The sequence below is a fragment of the Eptatretus burgeri genome, chromosome 2 (genome assembly GCF_056783735.1).
Source record: "Eptatretus burgeri isolate ZD-2024b chromosome 2, Ebu_testis_v1, whole genome shotgun sequence".
NCBI classification, from domain to species: domain Eukaryota; kingdom Metazoa; phylum Chordata; class Myxini; order Myxiniformes; family Myxinidae; genus Eptatretus; species Eptatretus burgeri.
In genome coordinates this window covers 41,458,420-41,480,679 of record NC_140962.1, presented here as the reverse complement: position 1 = coordinate 41,480,679, position 22,260 = coordinate 41,458,420, and the positions used below count along the sequence as shown (strand labels likewise).

Here is a 22,260-nt window from a genome sequence, read left to right as displayed (position 1 = left end):
TCAGTCACCAACAAGTGAGGCACGGGTGAGTCACCAACAGACCGTGTGGGTCACTGGACGTCACCAGTTTCGTGAAGTGTGAGAAGCTGTCCGTGTCGCAGCACCAGGGTCTAAACCCATGACAGACGAGCTCGGTGCCCTCCCAGACGTCGACTGACATTCAAGGTTGTTCGCGAGAGGGTGCACGGCAAGGCTGGGTTCTGGCGATGGACGTGACACGCACGCACACATTTCAGGACGTTTTCACTTCACGGACGACTACTCTCTGGTGAACGAGACGATTCTTCTCTCCCCCCCCCCCCCTTGAATGATCTGTTGGGTACCCTTGTCTGTGTTTAGCTGTAAGTAAGTCAACCCCCGATAAACATCTGCTCTTTGTCTCTTTCCTGGTATTTTGATTGATTTTGCTTTTAAATTCATTCTTTATTTAACTCAGAAAATAAAAAGGTTTATTTATTTATTTATTTTATGATGAATAAATCATTTGTCAATTTCCAAACTGTCAGTGTTTGTCCTTTCCTTCCATTGGTTTTGCATTGTTCGAACCGAGATAGACGGAGGTAATTACCACAGATTTGACTAAAAATAGTCGGCACACACCAGCGGTTAAAACGCTCGGCCGCCCTAATTAAAATCTAATCGAGATAACATTGGTGCTTTGCCGAGAGCGTGCTCCCCGCTCAGGTAACCATGTGACCTCCAGTTAAACGGCATAATTAGATGGTGGACACTGGAACTCGTGGTTAGCTGGGTGGCGTTCGTGATTCTAAAACAACCCACCGTACCACAACGTTAATTGTGAGTGTTGGCCCCAGGTCCAGCTCTACCAAGGACTACCAGGGATTAATCCCCCTGAGTGACAAACTGGTGTCTCGGTTACCGTGGCCGCAACAATATATATACATATATATATATATATATATATATATATATATATATATATATATATATATATATATATTGTTATAGATTATTGCCGGTTCGGCGTGCGCATGGCCTTTTCAGCCTAATCCGGGCCCGCGCATCCATTGAACGCGACAATCTAGTCGTAGCTTCCGGACAAACGCCGAAACCCAGCTCTGGGTGTTTTTAATACACCATAAACCAGCCAACTATTCTGTCCACGCGCTACAGGGTCAATCACCGAATTATCGATATACCTAACTTTTCGCGCAGACAGAAATGCCGGGAGTTTATACCTCGACGGGGCCTGCACGAAAATGAGCCGCTTAAGCAGCTCATTCCATATGTGAATGCCGAGCGGTTTTAATTTGCCAGATCCCGTCGGACCATATTATTTTATCAGCTTTGTAATCAGCCAGCTAATTTCCCGAACGCATCATGGCAGTCAATGGAGAAAGTGACGCAACGAGCGGGTTGACATTCAAACAATATGGTGTTTATTTTCACCCAGCACGTAAGCAGTCAATGGGTGAATAGGGGACAAGACACGAGTAAAAGCTTACAGCCGATATCTATTATGCAATGTACATTCAGACACTTAACAACAATTCTTCTTAAGGACAAGGCGCCACAGACTTTCATGCAAAACCCAAGAAAGAAAGAACCGGGCTCGTGAGCCTTTAATGTACTCAGGGCCGGGATGACAGGAACAGGCCCTGAGTGACCGGGCCAGCTACCTGGCCACCCTCGTGGTGACTTGATGGGTCCTTTTTATCGGCGACCCCTGGTGTCTCCGTTTGGCCCGGTGCGTCGCGAACGTGCCAGTCACTTGGACGGCTTGATGAGCAGCTTGTCCGGTTCTCCTCGGTCATCCGGCCTTCACTGCGGCCTGGCCTAGCCGATGACGCGCTGGAGGAGCGAACGGGTCTCGACCCCAGCTTCCTGCTGGTTAACCTTCCAGCGAACGAACTCCACTGCTCTCGCCAGCTCCCTCAGGCTCTCCAACCCTTCCACTCCGAACTTCAACGGCTCAACTCCTGCCGGTGGCTCAGCGTCTCTCCAACGGCTCTCAACTAACCGCTCTCCAACCCAGCCAACAACACCCTTGTCGGCGAGCGAACGCGGCCCTTTCTAGCCCCAAGAGGAGGGGCTGCGGTGGGCTTTGCCACCCGAAATCAGCACCCTCCCCCTTTTCACCTTTGAACCTTCACCCAGGCTCGATCTGCCCCTCTCACTTCTGATTGGCCAGCTCCTTCAGAGGGTAAGGCCTTTCTGATCCGTTTTGCAAGTCATGCTTGCACGCGGACGTGGTTGAAATCACCGGCCTCACGCGGACGTGGTTGAAATCGCTCTACCGCTCCAACGAGGATATGGCTGGATTGTGTCGCGATGGGATGCTGTTTGTTGGTGAGAAGATGGCGGTGTTGTGGAGAAGATGGTGAGGAGATGTTGGCTGTGGTGGAGAAGATGGTGAGGAGATGTTGGCGGTGGTGGAGAAGATGGTGAGGAGATGTTGGCGGTGGTGGAGAAGATGGTGAGGAGATGTTCGTTTAAAATAAAAGACTGAAAAGAATAATGGCTAACTCAAAGATTCACAGCCCGGCACACGAACGAGACCCATTATACTTCGGTGGGGAAATCTAACCTGAAACACACACTTACCTAAATAACTGACCTCAGGGGAACCTCACTGGTGTTCTGTGCATTTCCACAACCGTAACAATATATACCATCTTGAAGGTCCAGCTCCACCTAGCATGTGCAAGTGATGCTATGGCCCTCATAAACTTTAGGACCCACCATCTCATTGACCAACTCATGCATGGGCGGGTCCTTTCAAATTGGCTGCCCACTGGTGTGGGAGGCGCCCTCTTCCGGACCGTCCCGCCCTGGAGGTGGCCTCAATAAAAGTCTTCCACCCCTCTCTTTGGCTCTCCGTCTGACTTCACCACCATGGCTTGCAGTACACTGGCCTAACATTTTGTGCAGTTTCCTTTTAAATGTGAAAAGCGCTCTGCCATGTGCCTTTCTGCCCAAGTCATCGCCTGGCCTCGCCTGAAAACAGGAGGTTCAACACAATACAATCTTGCTCTCTCTTCTTTGAAGTTTACACTCAATGCCTCCTCAGTGCATGTTTTACAAGACGACTTACTTCTGATAAATATCCTGCTACAAGGAGAATCTAATCTACATAATGGCACAGTTCATGCAAAAGTGTAAACGCAATATAATATATGGATCCCACTATCCCTCTCCATTTCCACATAACTCAGCCCCCTCCCAGAACCTTAAGTTCCAGCCAAAGTTCTCTGTGGGGAACCCAATATTCCAGCCCTAATGCACAGCACACACAAATTTAACTTATCCACTAAATTTGAGAGGGCTGTGGGAGGTGAGCCACAGCTAACCTTACCTACATTCCTTAATTGCCTATCCCTCGCAAAATGCAATCTTTTATGTGCAATAATTCTTATATACAGCATTTCTTCAGTTTCCTTCTACCACCTTGTCCAATATGATGTTAAGGGTGGATAGAGAAAATGGCACCATAAAAAAAAAGCAAAGTCTGACCTTAAATGACAATTTTACTTTCCAATTCAAATCCATCAAATTGACCACGTCCCCCAGTAGATGTCACCTACTCCAGCTGTCAGCCAAACCCAAATATCCAATTTTGAAGAAACCTAGCCAATTTCATGGGCAACCTGCCCTTCATCACACATATCAAGTGGAGCATTTCCATAAACACACACATCACATTCTTAACAATCACAGTTCCTCTGAGCAATGCAATGGCAGCACAATTACCTGCAAGTGTGGCCTCAACTCTGCAGGGGGAGGACCGAGGACCGATTGTGTGGTGGGCGGGGTGCATCAGTGTGTACATGTCCACAGTGTAAAGCAAAGTTCCCTAATTCAGGATTTCCTTGGACCCCACCCTTGATTTCAAACCCCTTCCCCCTCCCCCAGCACCACAATTTCTCCCTTTCCTGTACACCCCGCCAAAGGTGGTCACCTGTATGGCACTCCTTGGCCTATACATTGTTGCTGGCGGGGGGGGGGGGCTTCCATCCCGTGGCCAACCGATCCGACTCTCTCTTCCTGGCGGGTTCTGATGAGAGGTTGCAGGTGAGGGGCCACAGTCCTCAGTCTCCTCAAGAGTCTCATCACCTGCAGACACCCATCTTTGCTTCACCCACAAACCTGACATGCAATTATCCCTCCCCAGCTGCCATTCATTCTACCTACACCTGCAGTACACGCTAAATTATGTGTTCCTCACCTGCCAGGGCTTTCATACATACATTCACCAATAACCAAGAAAGCAAAATCACCAAATATATCAAAAACGAATGATGGAATTCCTTCATTTTACACATAAACACTTTTAACACTTTCAATCTGGTTCATGTGCTTGGCTCTCATGCAGGTCACTCTTGCCCGTTGCCCATACCAATTCCCCAACTCACCTGCATACCCTCAAAGCAAAGCATTGAGAGTCGTGACATTGGGGAATGGTACATTTAGTTTTTACAACTACCACGTGGGAGGTTGTTCAACACTGGAAGAAACCTGCTCCAGCCCATCTTCTCATTGTAACCCATACCAATTATAACCCACAGCTCTCTTCTCAAGCCCTGAAGCCATTAAATTGTGGCGGACTATCTGTGAAAGGTTATGCGGGCCTCTCCAGTCTTCTCTCCCGATTACTTCATAACGTTCCACAGATGCTCCAGTGGGTCATCTGGTGGTGGTACTCAAACTCAGGTCCATGCGGTTTGAGACCCGAGTCCTTAGACCAGTCCAGCATGGCAGGTCTCCACATGCTGGCCAGTTGTGGAGCCTCAGGGAGAGACAGCTAGACCGCATGCCCAGGTGGTTCACCTCCTTTGCCAAGGCATGATCCGCCTGTGAGCAAAATGGAATAAGTGTACCATGCCCATGGCATGGAGAGCAATTTGCCGCAGAGAGGCCGTGCAGCTTGCAAAGTTGGTGCTGTTAAACTCTCCATAGTATCCGCAACACCTCCCCATAGTAATCCTCATGGTGCACCATGACAGGTGCCCAGGAGGAACTACTTCAGTCCCCTGGAGATCTCAACCCCCTTGAGGGTCCGATGACCCCACCTGTCTGTGACATATTTGCTTGGGCGGTGCTCTGAGGGACAAGGGATGCCCCACACCCACCCTCCAACCCCATGCAACCTGGGTCCCAGTTCCCATCAAAGCTGCTTTAAAATAAATTAAAATGTTGTCATTCCCATCCCCATGTATCCAGTTGTGGCTGCAGGCGAAGACCCCATTGTTCTCGGGTCTTGCCCCTCCCTGCGCCGCTGTTGGCCTTAAGCCTCCAGCTCCTCCAACCCTTCCCCATTGTCAGGAGTCGCCATCTGCTCATGATTAACAGCTCCTCCTTTGGGACAAAAAAAAAACACGTTTTAAATCCAAACCGAAAAGGAGTAAAACCTATATGATCATCCACTTGCAAAGTAGCATTCATGGGAGGGCCCATACCTTACACCATTCCTGTTTATGGAAAATAAGTGACACTTACCCCCCTCATGGTCTTTAAGGTCTTTCAGGAGTTTGACTTCCTGTGAGCAAAATGGAATAAGTGCACCATGCCCATGGCATGGAGAGCAATTTGCCGCAGAGAGGACGTGCAGCTTGCAACGTTGGTGCTGTTAAACTCAGGCCTCCAGCAAGCATGTCCTCTTTTTTTTTTTTTGGTTGCGCTAATTTGAGGAGTGGTCGAGAGTGGTCTTGCCAGAAACCCTTGCCACGTGTGTGTATGAGTGTACAGGCAGTGCCTCCAAATGCCTTGCAGACCACAACTCCTTAATGTTTTGTGCTGTGTGGTTTCAGATATCCCATTCTATCAGCAAATGAACTTTGAGACTCCCAGATAAACCATGAGGAAAAAACTTCATTTATATCCCTCCCCCTCATTCCCTGGTCCAGCAGTGTTAACACCTGCTGAGTTATTTGTGCGGCAGAAGTGTAAAAGACTGTTTACGCAGTTCTCTCTTGTGACAACATTTATGCACGATTCTATTTGCATGCCTCTGTATGGAGAAAACCTCTGCACAAAGTTTATACATTTCTGTTGATATTAATGGAATGGTTATAATGTGTTCATTGTGGAATAAAAAGACAACTCGAGTAGATCAGAAGTTAATTCCATATGCAAATGCAGACATTAACTAGCACATGGCTCATTGATTTGATTATTTAAGTGTGTACTCTTGTTTTTGAGATCCAGCAATTGTCTGTATTGTGTCTGCAGTTTAATAAAGTAGATTTTACTTTTTTCGAACTGATCTGGTTCCAGTCTTATTGCTCTGCACCTATTCAAGGGTAACAGGTTGAACACCGCAAAGGTGTAAGCTTAGTGGTTGTATTGTCAAGGCTCAAACTACATTCAGCCGCTTTTGTGATATAATTTTATTGAAGATGGTCAATAGGACCATCCTAGCCATGGTGCACTCCATGTTGCCAACCATATTGGTCTCTGTCATTTGATGGTTATAACATACCTTTGTTCCTTCACATGGAACATCAACACAGGAGGAGACGATTAGGCTCATCAAAGCCTGCAGTAGTATTGCCAATGGTGGATGGAGGTAATGTTTTCAACCCTGGATGTCTGTTTGTTTGTCTTTTTGTCTGTGAGCTGGATAGCTCTAAAAGTTATTGACGGATTCGGACAAAATTTGGTGAACAGGTTGGGTGTGTGACGAGGACGAATTGATTTGATTTTGGTGAAGATCAGTATCCGGATCCGAGAATTTTTTTTGGTGATTCTTTATCATTGAGAGATCGGGCCAAAAACTATATATAGCATGTTATCTCAAAAAGTTGTGGACGGATTATGACAAAACTTGGTGGATGAGTTGGTTTGGTGACAAGAACAAGGCGATTAGATTTTTGTTTAAGGTACGGATGCAGATCGGGACTATCAGTGGGGTACAGAACATAAACGATTCAGCCTGATGGAGGTATGCGCTCTACCGAGTATCGTTCTCATTGTTTATATCATCATCTTCCTTTCAAAGTCGGATTGAATGCAGCTGTTTCCGTAATTAAACATTCCCGGATGGAAGAAACCCCTAAATTACTCTCCCACTCATTCCTTTTCTGAAGTTCAATACCAGAGAGCCCAATTGACCTCGGGAATTTCCACTCCTGCCGCCAGCTGCGGAAATATATTTCTGCCAGACCCAAATGCTTTTGAAGATAAATAGACATTAACCAGACAAAATCTCATGGACAATCAGATAAACGTAATATTTATACCACAAGGCAATAGCTCAGTGAAGCTATTTCAAAATCAAAAGCTCTTCCCAAACACTAGGTTTTTAAAGAAAACATGATGTATCCGATACCATGCTGCACCTAGCTCAGAACAATATTGCACAAATTATTTTATCAATAAAATGAAATTTTGAGGACACTTTACCTGTGTTTTTTTTTCCAGATTCAGTTTTCCAACTTGAACATGCGCCTCTCTTATAATGATTTGAAGTTGTTTTTGACGCTGACGTCTGCACTGATGGCGTACCAGTCAGACCTGCTTGGTGCCACGCACTCTTCCTCGGATTCAAAATGTGCGGACAATCAGAGCCAGACTCAGGCTTCTCCACCATTTTCACTGTCACAACCGACTTTTTCTTGTACCAAAGGTGTGCTGTTGGCCAATGGTCTGTGCTTTATTTGCTCCTCTAGTTTCCTTTGACTTTTGCTGTCTGTCACTGTTGGTTCATTCCTTTATTCACCTGGACTGAGCATTTTGAGAGCATGTAAATTAATTGCCATACACCTGTCCACTATCCTTGTACATGATGGGATTTCTCATCCATCATGGACAAGGAGAGCAGACATTAATAGTCGATTAACTGTTGGATACTTCTTGTGCAGTTTTCTCCACTGAGATGAGCTGGAAATGCACCTTTTGTTGTAGAATTTCTCAATCATTTCTACATATTGCCTTTTATTTTGCTTTCATTACTTATATTTCATGTACAGCATTTATTTTGGTTATATGTTTTGAGCATTTCATTATCATACTAAATTCGATTTTAAGTTTGCTTATTTCATGAGCTTTGCAGTATTTTTATTTTACATTTCATTTGCATTTACATTTTTAACCCCATTTTTTTTTGTCGTTTCTTCCCATTACCTTAATGGTTCATGTTTCATTCAATATTTCCTTATTGCATCCACTCATGGCCGACATGATCTCCTGCCATGTTATTATCCTATCATCGTCATTTTCCCTTCCACAAATATTCCCTTTCAACATTCTATGTCCCAATCCGACGCTTCCACCATCATCATTTCATAACCTGTCCATGTCAATGGAATGGTGGCGGATGAATGATAACAGCATCACCCGCAGAGCAACTGCAGGATCTGGGTTTCAGTGCTGCTGATTGTGAAATAGCATTGGAAGCTTGCCAGGGTATGCTACTTTTGTTTATCTTCCATTGTGCTTATTTTTAATCTCTCTCCTGTATATTCAATAATTTTACTTTGTAGTCAGTTCTTTCTCTTCATCTCAGGAGAAGTATTCTGGATCTAACTGGATCTATTCTAGATAATTCTCCTTCCCCCCCTCCCCACCCCCCAAAAAATAAAAATCTCCCCATTCCCAATGAGTTCAGCGTCTCATCATCTCAGTTTACCAAAGCCAACAACTCCTAAATGGAAGATGAAGAAATCGTACATACTTGGGAGTAAATATGAAGAGTATATAAATTAAGTTTCATTCTAACATGCAGTCTTTACTTATTTATAAATGCCCATTGGCCCTTCTATCTGGAAAGCTGCCCTACTACCTGTTTTAGGTCAGCTGAACCAGGCTGCTCAGTGGCTCTTTGAGAATGCAGAGGCGATGGGATGTGGGCAAGGTGAGCAGGAGCTGGAATGGTGGCAGATCTCTGGAGTTGAACTGGATGGCGGTTTATTCTGCGTTTGTTTCATTGATGATTGCCAGGATTGTGACATTCCACTGGCTGAACTCACACTCACTGGTGCGTAACACCGTAATGTTTTTTTCACTTGAAAAAAAACACTTATCACCTTTGGTCATTGATGGTTACATTTGTCAGCATTGGTTTTTGTTTTTTACTCTATACATTGGAATATTATATGTTTTCCAGCTCAATTTGGTATTAATAAGCTTGCCTACCCATTAATTCACTGATGGGTTTAACCAAAAACAGCATGTTGTACTTCACAAACTTATTGCACTTCTATCTGTGTCAATGAAGATGTAAAATGAAGTAAAACATGTGAAATATAATCTTTTATGACAACGTAGTTATTGTCGTTGCTGTGGTTGTTTGTGTGCTCCTGTTTACTTCTTTATCTTTATCTTGCTTATAAAATAATTACTATATATTATTTTTGTGTGCTCTCCCTCACCACCCCAACCCTCCTTGTTCTTCTCGTCTCTAAAGGGCTCCTGATATTGTAGAATCATAAATGTTAATGTAAGAACTGCTGCCTTAAGCTACCATTCCAGTGTCATCTTCCTCAATCATGGAAAGAGGGATTTTTAAAACGGGTGTCTTCATGATTATACGGACACAAAATTTTGTTCCAAGTAAATTGATTATGGGCTGTCCAACGAAGTAAATTGATTATTATTTAGCCCACCGAAGGTGGGCGAGTGCCATTCTTGTTAGCTTTGCAACATTGCCATTTTTATTACTCTACGACAGCAGAAACCCTGGATAATGAAACGTGACTGATTCAGATACACACGGATGGACGCTTCTCCTTTTAGTAATCAATGTCCTTCATCCTTGCATCTCGACCTATTGATTTTTGCTCAAGTACTTTACATTTCTCCTGCTCTTTCTGGTTTTAGGTTAAATATCAGTTTACTCCTCATGAGTCGAAAGTCATTACCAATATTTATATGGTTGAGCAAGGCAGCATCTGTTGCTTGATTTTTCTTGTTAACCAAATGAAATTTATATTTACCCTCGCCAAAGGAGAGGGTATTGCATATGGGTCCGTTTGTTTGTTTGTTTTGTCTCCGTCTGTCTGTCTGTCTGCACAGAATTTTCGTGTTTTACTCCGCAACCGCTTGTCAGATTGAGACTAATTTTTCACCATTGGTGCGACTCCTCATGAAGAATGTTTTAATGTTAATTATGATGTCATAGGTCACGTGATGTGGCAGCCATATTGGAAAAATGGAAAAACTTTGGCCCTCGGTATATCTCTGAAACTGCACCAAGGAAGAAATTGAAACTTGGCAGATAGCAAGTACTCCTCATGGGGAATGAGTTTTATTTTTAAAAAATGATATAATCGGTGCCCTCATTATGACATCATAATTGCATATGTAGAACGCTACATCCGATCAGTATGAAAATTTTTGAGGGTCATCTAGGCATAAAATGGTCCACAAAAAAAAAATTCATTACGTCATTGGTCATGTGATTCGGCAGCCATATTGTTTAAATAAAAACAACCTTCAAAAATCTTCTCTGAAGTGGCTGAACAAATTGAGGTGAAACTTTACACGTATGACAGCCTGTCCATGATGAACAAAAGGTTCACACATATGCTATCAGTCACATGGTTAGCAGCCATATTGGATTTACCCTAAAACCAATAAAAAATTCACCACTCAAAAGAAGTCCTGGCAAGGGTCTGCAATCTCTGATTGCTCTTTTTCTTATTCATTATTTGTAATTTCATTATGTAGACGTCGCAAAGGCGAGGTCAACACAAACATGTAGAATTTAGCAAATTTAATCGTGTACAAGAAGGAAGGGGCATGGATGTCTGGAAGTACAAAGAAAGAATGAAAATGATTGTAAAACTTCACTTCCTCATTATCGTATCAATGCAAACTGGGCCATTCTCCCCTCCACACGTAGGTCAAAACATACTTGCACAGATAGCTTAAGCTCTTAATTTTTACCCAAATAGTGAGAAAACTTCTTAACAGTAAGTCAACATTTTCTCAAGGTTCACTCTATTTTTTCGTCTGTTTTGCATGAATGTTGTAGAACTGATAAATTACAGTTGTTTTTAGAAAATCCAAATACAGTACTTTTTTGTCTCATGATCCTGAACTTAGGCCACATAGCTCAAAGGCAAAAGTTCACTTTCCATATCAGGTAACTTCTGTCATGTCTTTATGCCCTTATCCTTTATAATTTTGATCATTTATATCATTCATTCTGTTTTTCTATCCACAATGTTTCTGTTTGTGAAGAAAATACCTTTCCTGAAGACTTTCTCCCCTTCTCCTCACTTCAACTGTTTGTCCATCATGAGTAACTTTATTCTGATACTTCTTCATTCATATGCAGCACAAGCCTGTGGGGTAGTATCAGTCGCTGAGGGCGAGGCTGTACCACTGATGCAGTGCCCTCTGCTGGTTAGGGCAGAAATTTGGAATTTGTTCAGGGTGCCAGCAACAGCTCCGTTTACTCTTCGCATAGTACACCATGGGATTTTTAATGTCCACCAACCAGTGCTGGATTCTGATACTGATTTCCTTGTGTGCCTATTGTTTGTCATTGACTATGATCGTGTTTTTTTTTTCTTCCTAGGTGTGCATATTGTACAACGTCTGGGAACACATTTTGAAGGCTCGGCACGTCTTGTGTTGGCGGTAGATTACTACAATCGACAGCTTTCTGGTAAGAGTTACATGTTGTGACATTGCACTTGAGGAGAGTGCTGAGCTCAGGGAATTCTAGTGGATCTATGTAATGCTCTTTAGAGCATTGTATGTATGATAAAGCAGCCACTTTTAGTTATCAGTGAGACCAACATGATTTGATTTCATCATTTGGATGGCTAACCCTATTTAGGTCGTGGTTTGTGTTCCTATACTACCCTTTTGTTGTCGAGTTTTCATTGTCGTCTTTCGATCCTTGCCTTTTTAATACACTGTAAGCACAGATACTATTCAACCTCGCCCTTCCTTTCCTTATGTAAAGGTAGGCTGTTTTGAGTTCAGTGACATTTCTTCGAGGAGACCTTGAAACAAAGAAATGAGAAAAGGTCGATATCACAACTTGGTTTTTAAAATGTGATCCTAGAAAGATAAAACAAGGTGCACTTTGGGAATCGACTGCACCAAGGAAGTCCATTGTACTTTCTGATATTCGCTGAAGGAAATTACAAATAAAGTGAAAATTTGCATACATCCTTAAAGCACCATCGAGATACACAAAGTTAATGGTATGCCCTGCATGTACTACTGACTGCAACAATTATTTCCCATGTCCCATATCTGTTGGCCTTTGTATGCTGTGCAGGAGTTTGGCTAAACATGTAACCAGGCATATGACATATATCATGGTGTATTTTGAGGAATAGTGTGAACAATACATTTTCCACTTACCTTTTAAATGAACCAAACAGCACTGCCATAATTACAGCTCAACACATCAGTTTGTTTTTATTTGGAGATAAACTTTTACACAAACAAAAATACTGTGCTGGTTTCTCAGCAGGTTGTTTATAACTGCAAATGTCCAATGACACTTTGAGATGACTCCACAAATTAAGATGCCATCCATGTATTCCGTTCACAACAGCAGCAAAATTTGATTGGTAGAAGTCCTGGAAACTGGGAGTGGAAATGATTTTCAGAAGGTCTTTGTTTGTTAGTACTTTTTATTTTATTGATATGGTGCTCCTAATCTTATTGAGATTCATCTTATTGAGTGTTCCTTTTAACTGGACTCTACGGTACAAGCTCCTTTAAAAAAAATAAAAAAAACCTCAACACGACTGGAACACTCAGTGGAGCACATACCTCCACCAGGCTGAACAGTTTGCATTTAGTATCCCACTGATAGGCCGGATATGCATCCGGACCTGAACCAAAATGTGATCAGCTTGTTCCTGTCACACACCCAACCTGCTCACCAAGTTTTGTCATAATCTGTGCACATGTTTTTGAGATATCATGCTCGATATCATTTTTGGCCCCACCTCTCAATGGGGAAGAATCACTTTTAAAAAATAAAAAAATTCTCGTATCCGGATCTTCACCAAAACCGAATCACAATTACTCCTTGTCACGCATCCAACATGTCCACCAAGTTTCATGCGAATCTGTCCATACGTTTTTTTGAGATATACTGTTCACTGACAGACAAACAGACATACATCGGTGAAAACATAACCTCTGTCCACCTTTGTGGCATTGGTAATAAATATCAATAACACCTATAGTTTCCATCCACTTTCAAACTTCAAGTAAATTTCACATAGGATTTTTTTGTAGTCATTTCAAAAGTCACATTTAAGATTTGTTACAAAGTTACAACTGACAATATCTGAGTTCTTGCATTCATGTTCCATTTCCCTCCAGGCTGGGAGTCTTTGCTGGAAAACTGGCCGGCTCAAGTCTCATGGAAGCATCATTTGGCTATTGGGTTGAATCCACCTCGTCTTGATGTTTCTGTTAATGCCAGCAAGAGGCTTGACATCAATATCACATGTGCACTTGTCGGTCAGTTTTAGAATACAATTGGTCACATGAGACTTCAATTTTTAAGGATTGCATCTTATAGATATACTCATTAGTTTGTTTTATTACTTATCTTGCTTTTCTTCAAATTCACCTTTCAACAATATCGTGCATTGTTTATCGACCTTATGTTTCATCACTACCTGCTATTGTCCTGAGAACATATCCCCCTACTCCCAGGCAATATTTTCTTCCAGCCATTACCATGTTTTGTGTATCTTGCTACTCTGCCTCCTCCCTCCACACTCACCTGGCATGGCAAACTCTTTGCAACACCACAATTCATTACATTTTTTCAGTGATGATTAATACTCATTTCTAATGGTGGTTATGATAACATTTCAATGAATTGCTCTTTGTATGCACCCAAACAGATCAGCTGAAGAAAACCTGGACTGCTTGGCTTGAGGATTATTCCCGTGAGAATGGAAATGAAATTGTTGGATCAGGATCGTATGTGGGGTTCAAAAGCCCTGGCATGGCTTCACCCTCACCAACAGGCCAACAAATAGCGGAAGTATCCACGAGGCCTACCACATTTAACTCTCCTCAGCAGGAACACAACTGGCAGAGTAGGTTAAAGTTACTTAGTACTCGCCATACAATGTTGTTAATCATTAGGTATTTAGAATTGAGGTCAACTGTTAAATTATTCAAATTTGCATATTGATGAACAATGCATTTTGATAGACTATTGATAGCTTTGTTAAGTTAAAGTCGTTCATTTATTTGAGTCACCATACTTTGAATTGTCATTGTATACCCAGCACGTAGTAAAATATAGGTATCGAATCGTGTGCATAATGCAGGGGAGATACGAAAAACAATTAAATAGTCAATGGTCGACATCATTTTCATGCCTGGTCTTGGCTTAATGGTTAGAGTGGTGGACTTGGGATCCTAGGGTCCTGAGTTCAAACCCCGCTCAGCTGTTGAATTAATACCAGGTGTGGTTGACTCTGCCTGTCATCCTTCTGAGGTCGGCAAAATGAGTTGCAGCTTGCTGATATCCTGTGTCGGAGTGGCGACCTGTCCAGGATTGTGCCCAATAGCCAAGGAGACTGCTTTGGCAGCACCACCGCTCTGCACAGAGTATGGTCCCAGTGGATGGATGGATGGATATAATTTTCATACCTGCAACAAAAAACCCCTTTGTAATGACAAAAATAATTTTGCTTTCGTGATTGTAGTGATTGTGAACATATCAGGATACAAAAATGAAGAGTAGGAGAAATTAATGTATATATTGATGAAGGGTGAAGGATGAGGGGAGGGGTGGGGGGTAGTGAGGTGGTGAGCTTCATAAAAGAACATGTTCAAAATCAGATGTTGAGTCCATTAGGTGATGCTTAAAAAATGCAAATTGTACTTTCAATTTAAAAAAAAAAACCACAAAACATTTATTTCCATAGTTGCCAATATAAGTACAGTCAAAGAAAAATATATGAAAGTAATATTTCCAAAACTTGGTGAACTCAGAGGGATACAATCAAAATAACGTACAGAGGCAATAACACATTGCATGTAACAATAACACATTGTACATGTAACATTTTAGTAATTGAGTATAACAGCCCATTATTCAATGATGCATGCACAAGTGACTCCTCTTCTTTTTTTCTTTTTTTCTTTCCTAGAGATTATTTTGAAAAACTTTGCAATTGTAGATTCAAAATTTCTTGCAATGCTGAAGGTCAATGATACCACACTGCCATTAAGAACTTCTGAAACTTTTGACAATGTGATGAAAACGTCATTTGCCATTTATGGGGGTGGGGTGGGGGGGAGGCTTAAGAAACACATGATTTCATAAATTATTTCAATGTCGAATGGCACTATTATCTGTTAACAGGGTTCTACTGTTAGCGATGTTTGTTTTATATGGTAACGTGTGGCATGAGTTTCCTTGCATAATTGCTGACCATTCTTTTCAGACGTAAATGGTGCAGCAGTACGAAGACGCAAGTCATGTGCTCCCTTTGTTCTGAGAAATGATACTGGCTGTGAACTGCACTTTATCACACGCATTTCCACTCCAGCAAGGTAATTCACAGTTCCGTATGTGGATTTCAAAATGCCGATGTTCAACTCGAAAGGGAATGGCAGTTCATTCATTGCATTTTCCTAACCGTGAAGTTTCCTATACTTCTCCAATGATACAATCTGACGTTAGCAATAAACACTTCGAGACATTTGAAAGTATGTCATTCATTTGATGGTGAATGGAACAGGTTGCACAATTGATTAAGTATTAACTGTAAACTATGACTTATCCCTTTTTGATATTTGAAGTCTTCTTCCTTCGTGGATGGCATAATAAACTGGATGTCTGCTTTCATGCTTAATTTTAGCCGAAATGTCACCAATGAAAGATCTTGCATCTTTTGGCATTGGAAAAATAAACAAGGAAAAAAATAGGAAAAAAAACAAACAATACCACCATATAAATTTGAGGATAATCGTAGCAGACTAGAAAACACTGTTTCAGTTTGTTTCAACTGTTGCATTTTATATTGTGATGTAACTATTCGTGCCTTTGTCTTTGAAATAAACTTTTCTCTTCCTTTAAACGCTGCCCTTTATCTGCATTTAGTTTTACCAACTCATTCAATGTTGTTTCTTGGTATGTCCCTTGTCTGCCTTCTCTCCTTCACCCCATTGTCAATTTGTGGACCTTCAATCTTAGGCCTTAGTTATTTTATAACTTGGTTTACACAGTTCTTCAGATAAAATGTCGGGTCGGTAGGTCGAAATATAAATATAATTTCAATTTTTAGAAATCTTATATTTTTATGATTTGATTTCGGATGTTCCATGGAAAAGACAAGGGTAGGTGGGGGGAAAATAAATATAAATCCCAGACCAGGAGGATCGAAGAAAACATTGAAGATGGAAGACCATTCAAATGCAGAATGCCCATGTTCACTGTATCATCTGATGTGAAAGACAGTAAAGAAGGATTAAAACTTGTTTTTACAATATAGTCTGGCATGTTTTTCTACCAATCATAAATCATAAATCATAAACAAACGTATGCAGCCAATCAAAAATCAGACACTGCTCACGTGACCCTCAAATTGGCCACAACCATGGCAGAAAACCGAAACGATATTGTTTAAAAATCCGTCATCATACAAAGATTCATTCATCATCCAGTATTGAATCATGCTTTGAAAACAAATATAAGCCTTTTTACAATATGGAATATAAATATAATTCATCAAGATTGCAGCTAAAGATGACTTTAATCAACCCTAAACATGCATGTGTGCGTGCACACCAGTGCATAGTGCTGGATATGATTTAAAAAAGGTGTCTACGAGGAGTCAACATGCTCAAAACGAACAATCAGAGCCCGAACCAGCTCTTACTTTTCAGCGGGCATCTGATTGTACCGTCTCCCCATCCCCATGAGCACATCAAAGGCTGATTTCTGGTCCGTTGAAGGCTGAATATCAGCATCTCGCAGGGAAACTTTGACGTACTTGGCACCGAAATCTTTCACTACGAACAGCGGTGTACAACTTTCAACGGAAACAAAATCGGCACGATCGAGAGTAACCTGCGAATCATCCCTGCTGCTGCACTGAATTGATGCAATCGTTCGGCCAGAATATGCGTCGTCAAGATTTTGCGTGATTAAATCACCAAGGCAGTCACTCGAATTTATACCGCTGACATACTTCTTAACAATCACTTTAGCCCCAGAAACCACAGTCAATCTGAACCACGCTGGTCACTGCTCAGACGCCATGACCGAAGACTACTGCACAGTTTGGCTAAAGGGGACTCGGCATTTTGGTGCGCGCGCGCGAAATTATATTTTGAAAATAAATGCCGACGTTTACATTTTGGGTTTTGAAACTTTTGCACCTTCGGCGGAAAATTTAGAAATATAAATGGCTAAAAATGTTTTATATTTATATTTCATTTCGGCAAATATACCGTCGGCGGATCTGTAAACTAAGTTATAAAATAACTAAGTCCTTATGTCATGCAGTTCTCCCTTGAGCTTCGACCTCAATAACTAATTCACGTGACGTGCACTTTATTCCTCCTGCTTTTTTCTCCCCGGCATTGATTTACAATTTACAAATCATTACACATGGCTATTTGGATTTAAATAATGCTTGCCTGGTGTATGATTGCCCTTCCATTTTGAGAAAGGCAATCCCTATAATGTACAAGATGAATTTCTGCATGTGATGAGTTATGAGGTTGTACTCATTTTGCTTGTTTGTCACACTGTACGTAGGAAAGATGGGGAACCTCTAACAGAACTTTCAGGCACTGGAAATGTGGAGGAGAAAGGGAAGGATGGGGTTCCACTAAAAGGATCAAAGCAATGGACCAATGTAATGCCAGGAGATGAGGTCCCCTTTGAGTTTGAAGGTCGAGAAAAACTGCGACAAAGGTAAGTTTAGTGTCAAATCAAATGTCTCCCCTTTCTATGTTAGGCTATTTATTGATCATACTTTCTCTGCCAGGTTAATAAATAGATGCTAATTTTTTTTCTATTTTTGATGGGCATGTAAAAGTCTCCCATCTCACTGATATGACCTCTAACCATATTGCTGGACTGTAAATTTTGAAATACACTTTGCTACTTGGTGCTTGATTGACCCCCAAGGTGAATTTTCTTGAACAGGCAGGATTTTTGCATTTTATGGAATGGTTAAAATCGGTTGAATCACTTATATTTTGTATGGAGCAATTGGGCTGTTTCCATGACTGAATCTGAAAGTACTTGTACACATACATTATATACAACAAAATTTATTTCCATGCATATATAATTTTGAGATATTGACATGATTAGAGACAAATTCAAGAAATTCAAGAAATTACAAAGGCCTTACTATTATCAGAAATCTCCATTACAAGTGGAGCCTCATGAAGAACAACTTTGCCACTATTATGACTCTTACATTGTCAAAATTAATTCATCGAGCTTGAGTGAAAAAATGGAGCTACTCTTGCAGACGGCTGCCAATGTGATCTGTAAATTAAAGGAATCCCACGCTTTTTGTTATACTGCTTCCACACATTTTGTTCCACATATTATTGTCACACAAACTAAGCGGTATTCTTTAAATACTTTGCATCACACGTGCATCAATGATATCTTATAAACGCCAAAACACCATGTTGTAGTTTGTTTTGAAGGTGGCAATGGTAAACATTTCTGCTTTACTAATTTTCAGGAAAACTATCAAATAATGTTATCCCATCTGTCGAATTTAAGGCACATTGGCAGCTTTCGGTCTTGTATTGCCTCCATTCTTACCTTGCTGTTCCCATCCTCTCATCCCTCTGTCCTCCACTCATCCTCCACAAACGTCACACACATTTTTCCAAAATCCTAATCCTGGTTAACCACTCAATTTTTCTTTTGCTGAACTCTTACCTCCATTTCTTTAGCCCTCTCTTCTGTTGTCTGTATAATCAAATACCCATATCTGTTGGCTCTTCCCCCCCTCCCTTCCCCAAGTCTTTCAAGACTGTTGCCTTTCACCACCTCATGCCTTCTCTCATCTCTCTACCGGGCCCCTCTCCATGCCACCCTCCGCCCTACCTACACACACTAGTCTATTCTTGTTGACCCCTCCCCTGTCTTTCCCTTTTGCCATTTATCCACTCAAGTTTTGATGGGCATGTAAAAGTCTCCCATCTCACTGATATGACCTCTAACCATATTGCTGGACTGTACATTTTGAAATACACTTCGCTACTTGGTGCTTGATTGACCCCCAAGGTGAATTTTCTTGAACAGGCAGGATTTTTGCGTTTTATGGAATGGTTAAAATTTCTGTCTCTCTGCTCCCCTTTGAACCTGTTTTGTTTTCTGTGAACTTGTTACCCTCTGTCCTTTGCTTCCTCTGTGAGCCTATATTTCTGTATTGAAAAGTGAAGACAAGCACTATGCAGATGATAGCCAGGTGTGGTGTTGCAGAGCTTCATTTTACTGCACTCTCATGTCCACCCTCACATGGAAAATGTGACCACTACTACTCTCTTGGGGAAGGTTTGGTTAGTTCTGAATCATCTGGCTCAATCCAATGCTGACTTTTCAACTTGTTATTTTCACTGCTTTGGATCATTATTGAATTTATTCCTTCAATACATTGTTCCACATATTGTTCCAGATCTGTGTGGCAATCCAGTGCACACCAGTGTGTACCTTTCAGATCTTTCCATACAGGTTGCCACTGACAAACCAGACATTATCTGCCTAACAGAAACTTTCCTCTCCCAAGACGTGTCTGACTCCCAAGTATCTCTCCCTGGTTACTCCCTCTTACGGTATGACAGACCTGAGCCTCGTCCTGGTGGAGGTGTTGCTCTCTTCATCAAAGACTCTATTCCTCACTCTCCATGCACTGCTCTCACCCCCCCACACCCCCCCACACCCCCAGGAATACCTCTGGCTTCGGCTTCCCCTCCACTCCCACCTCATGTTTATATGTGTACTGTACCGTCCACCGAACAGTGATGACTCCATCTACACCTCACTATCCGAAAACATGGACTATCTTCTATCTTCTCATCCAAACTCTCTCTTCCTCTTATGTGGTGACTTCAATTGTCATCACACCAGTTGGCTAGGTGTGGGTACCTCTCTCACCTGCCATGGCACCTCAGCAAAAGCTTTCTGCGACTCATTGGGACTGACTCAATCGGTCAACTTCCCGACCCGGATCTCAACCAATGGTACTCCATCTCTTCTGGATCTGATTTTGACAAATTTCCCTGACAATATCTGCTGCTCTTCCTCCGCTCCAATTGGTTCTTCTGACCACGTCCTTGTCAAAGTGGACATCTCTCTGGCTGTTATCAGAGAACCACCTCACCGCCGTCGAGTCTGGCATTTCACTCAAACCGACTGGCAGGGTCTCCGAGCAGCCATCAAACTTACAGACTGGTCTCCTATCACTACTTTCTCAAACATCAACTCATCCTGGGAATTCTTTCAAAGAAACTTGCTCTCCCTCATGCACAGATTTATCCCCTCTCGTGTTCAGTTGTCTTACCCTTCCTCCCGCCCTTGGTTTACTGAAGCTTGTGGCGAGGCAGTTGTCCTGAAACAACTTGCCTTTGCCTCATGGAAAGCAAACCCAACTGAGGGCAATCTCAGTTCTTTCCACAAAGCTCGGAACAAGTGTGTATCTACCCTCAGGAGAGCCAGAAAACAACATCTTTCTCATCTCAAGTCTGAACTCTCAAACCTCTCTCCCTCCTCAAAATCCTGGTGGCGTTTAATCAAATCTGTTTCTGGTGTATGTTCCCCCTCCATCCCCTCCCTTACCTCAAATGGCCGCACTGCTGATTCCACACATGATAAAGCTGAATGTCTAAACTCGGTGTTTGCAGCTAAATCTTGTGTGCTAAACCCATCACTATCTCTACCCACTTTACCCAGTCGCACCCAACTGTCCCTGGACTCTGTATCCTTTTCTCCTGACAAGGTGGAGAGCTTGCTTTCAAACCTCGAGTCAGATACTGCAACCGGTCCAGACGGCATCAGCCCACGTGTCCTCAAAGCCTGCTCTTCTGCTCTTGCTCAACCTCTCTCTGTTCTATTCACCCTCTCATTTGCCCAAGGTCATCTGCCATCTGCTTGGAAATCTGCTAACATCACTGTCCTGCATAAAAAAGGTGCAAAAACAGATCCCTGTAACTACAGACCAATCAGCCTTCTCCCAATCATCAGCAAGGTGATGGAATCCATCATCGCTTCAGACATGAAATCCTTCCTCTTCTCCAATGGCTTGATTTCCAATCATCAATTTGGTTTCAGACCAGGTCACTCTACCCTGGATATGCTGCTTCTGCTCTCCCATCAATGGATGGAGGTCCTCAATGCCAGACAGGAAATCCGAGCCGTATCCCTGGACATATCACGTGCTTTTGACACAGTCTGGCACCCTGCCCTACTCACCAAACTCTCTTCCCATGGTATTCAAGGCCATCTCCACTCATGGCTCGCAGACTTCCTCTCCTGTCGCAGTCAACGTGTGGCCCTAAATGGAGTTCTTTCATCCCTTCTTCCTGTGCAGGGTGGAGTTCCTCAAGGTAGCGTTCTGGGCCCTGTTCTTTTTCTGGTTTTCATCAATGATCTCTCGGACTCTCTGGAAAATCATCTATTTCTCTTTGCCGACGACTCCACCCTCTGCCGTACCATCTGTCATCCCTCAGACCGGCAAGCAGCAGCTTCTTCGCTCACTGCAGATCTGGATAAAATCACAAACTGGTCCAACACGTGGAACATGTCTTTCAATCCGGACAAATCTCACACTCTCACTATGTCTCTTCGAAAGGACCGTTTACAAAACCCCCCCATCCACTTTCTCAACAATCCTCTGGAAGAAGTTTTTCTTTCAAGCTTCTAGGTCTCACTATCTGCCATGACCTTTCCTGGGAAAGTCACATTTCCAACCTCGCCTCAAAAGCCATTCGCCGACTGGGAATCCTCCGTCGTGCTAAGTCCTTCCTCGGCCCTCTTGAGCTCCTGACCACTTACAAAGCTTTTGTCCGTAGCCTGATGGAGTACTGCTCTCCCCTCTGGGCTGGTGCTCCTGCCTCCCACCTTTCTCGGCTTCACGCTGTGGTAATCAAGGCATTTAGGATCATTGGTATCTCCTTCGATGAGGCTGAGTCTTTGGGTCTTCACTCTCTCACCGCAGGTTGGTCGGTGGTCTTTCTGTCTTCTACCGACTCCTCTCCAGCCTTGCCCCCCCCTGCTCTCTCTGCGATTTGTCCCCACCACATTTACACAGGGCGCTCAAGGTCCGCCAACAACCCCCTTCTGGTAAAACTACCAAAATCACGAATCACTGCTCA

The 22,260-nt window shown here is 42.6% G+C and overlaps 1 protein-coding gene across 5 annotated transcripts in view; it reads left to right on the top strand.

Annotated features, from left to right (window-relative positions):
* The window catches only part of VPS13D (vacuolar protein sorting 13 homolog D), a 429,405-nt gene that overhangs the window by 221,651 nt on the left and 185,494 nt on the right, over window positions 1-22,260 (top strand). For 4 of the 5 annotated variants that reach the window (XM_085868630.1, XM_085868636.1, XM_085868621.1 and 1 more), the window contains exons 42-49: window positions 7,381-7,585; window positions 8,290-8,364; window positions 8,750-8,935; window positions 11,483-11,572; window positions 13,261-13,401; window positions 13,794-13,991; window positions 15,354-15,462; window positions 17,675-17,833. In XM_085868630.1, coding sequence (XP_085724756.1) covers window positions 7,381-7,585; window positions 8,290-8,364; window positions 8,750-8,935; window positions 11,483-11,572; window positions 13,261-13,401; window positions 13,794-13,991; window positions 15,354-15,462; window positions 17,675-17,833 — 1,163 coding nt within the window. The remainder of the gene's footprint in view (window positions 1-7,380; window positions 7,586-8,289; window positions 8,365-8,749; window positions 8,936-11,482; window positions 11,573-13,260; window positions 13,402-13,793; window positions 13,992-15,353; window positions 15,463-17,674; window positions 17,834-22,260) is intronic. The other variant, XM_085868641.1, reaches the window with a different exon arrangement.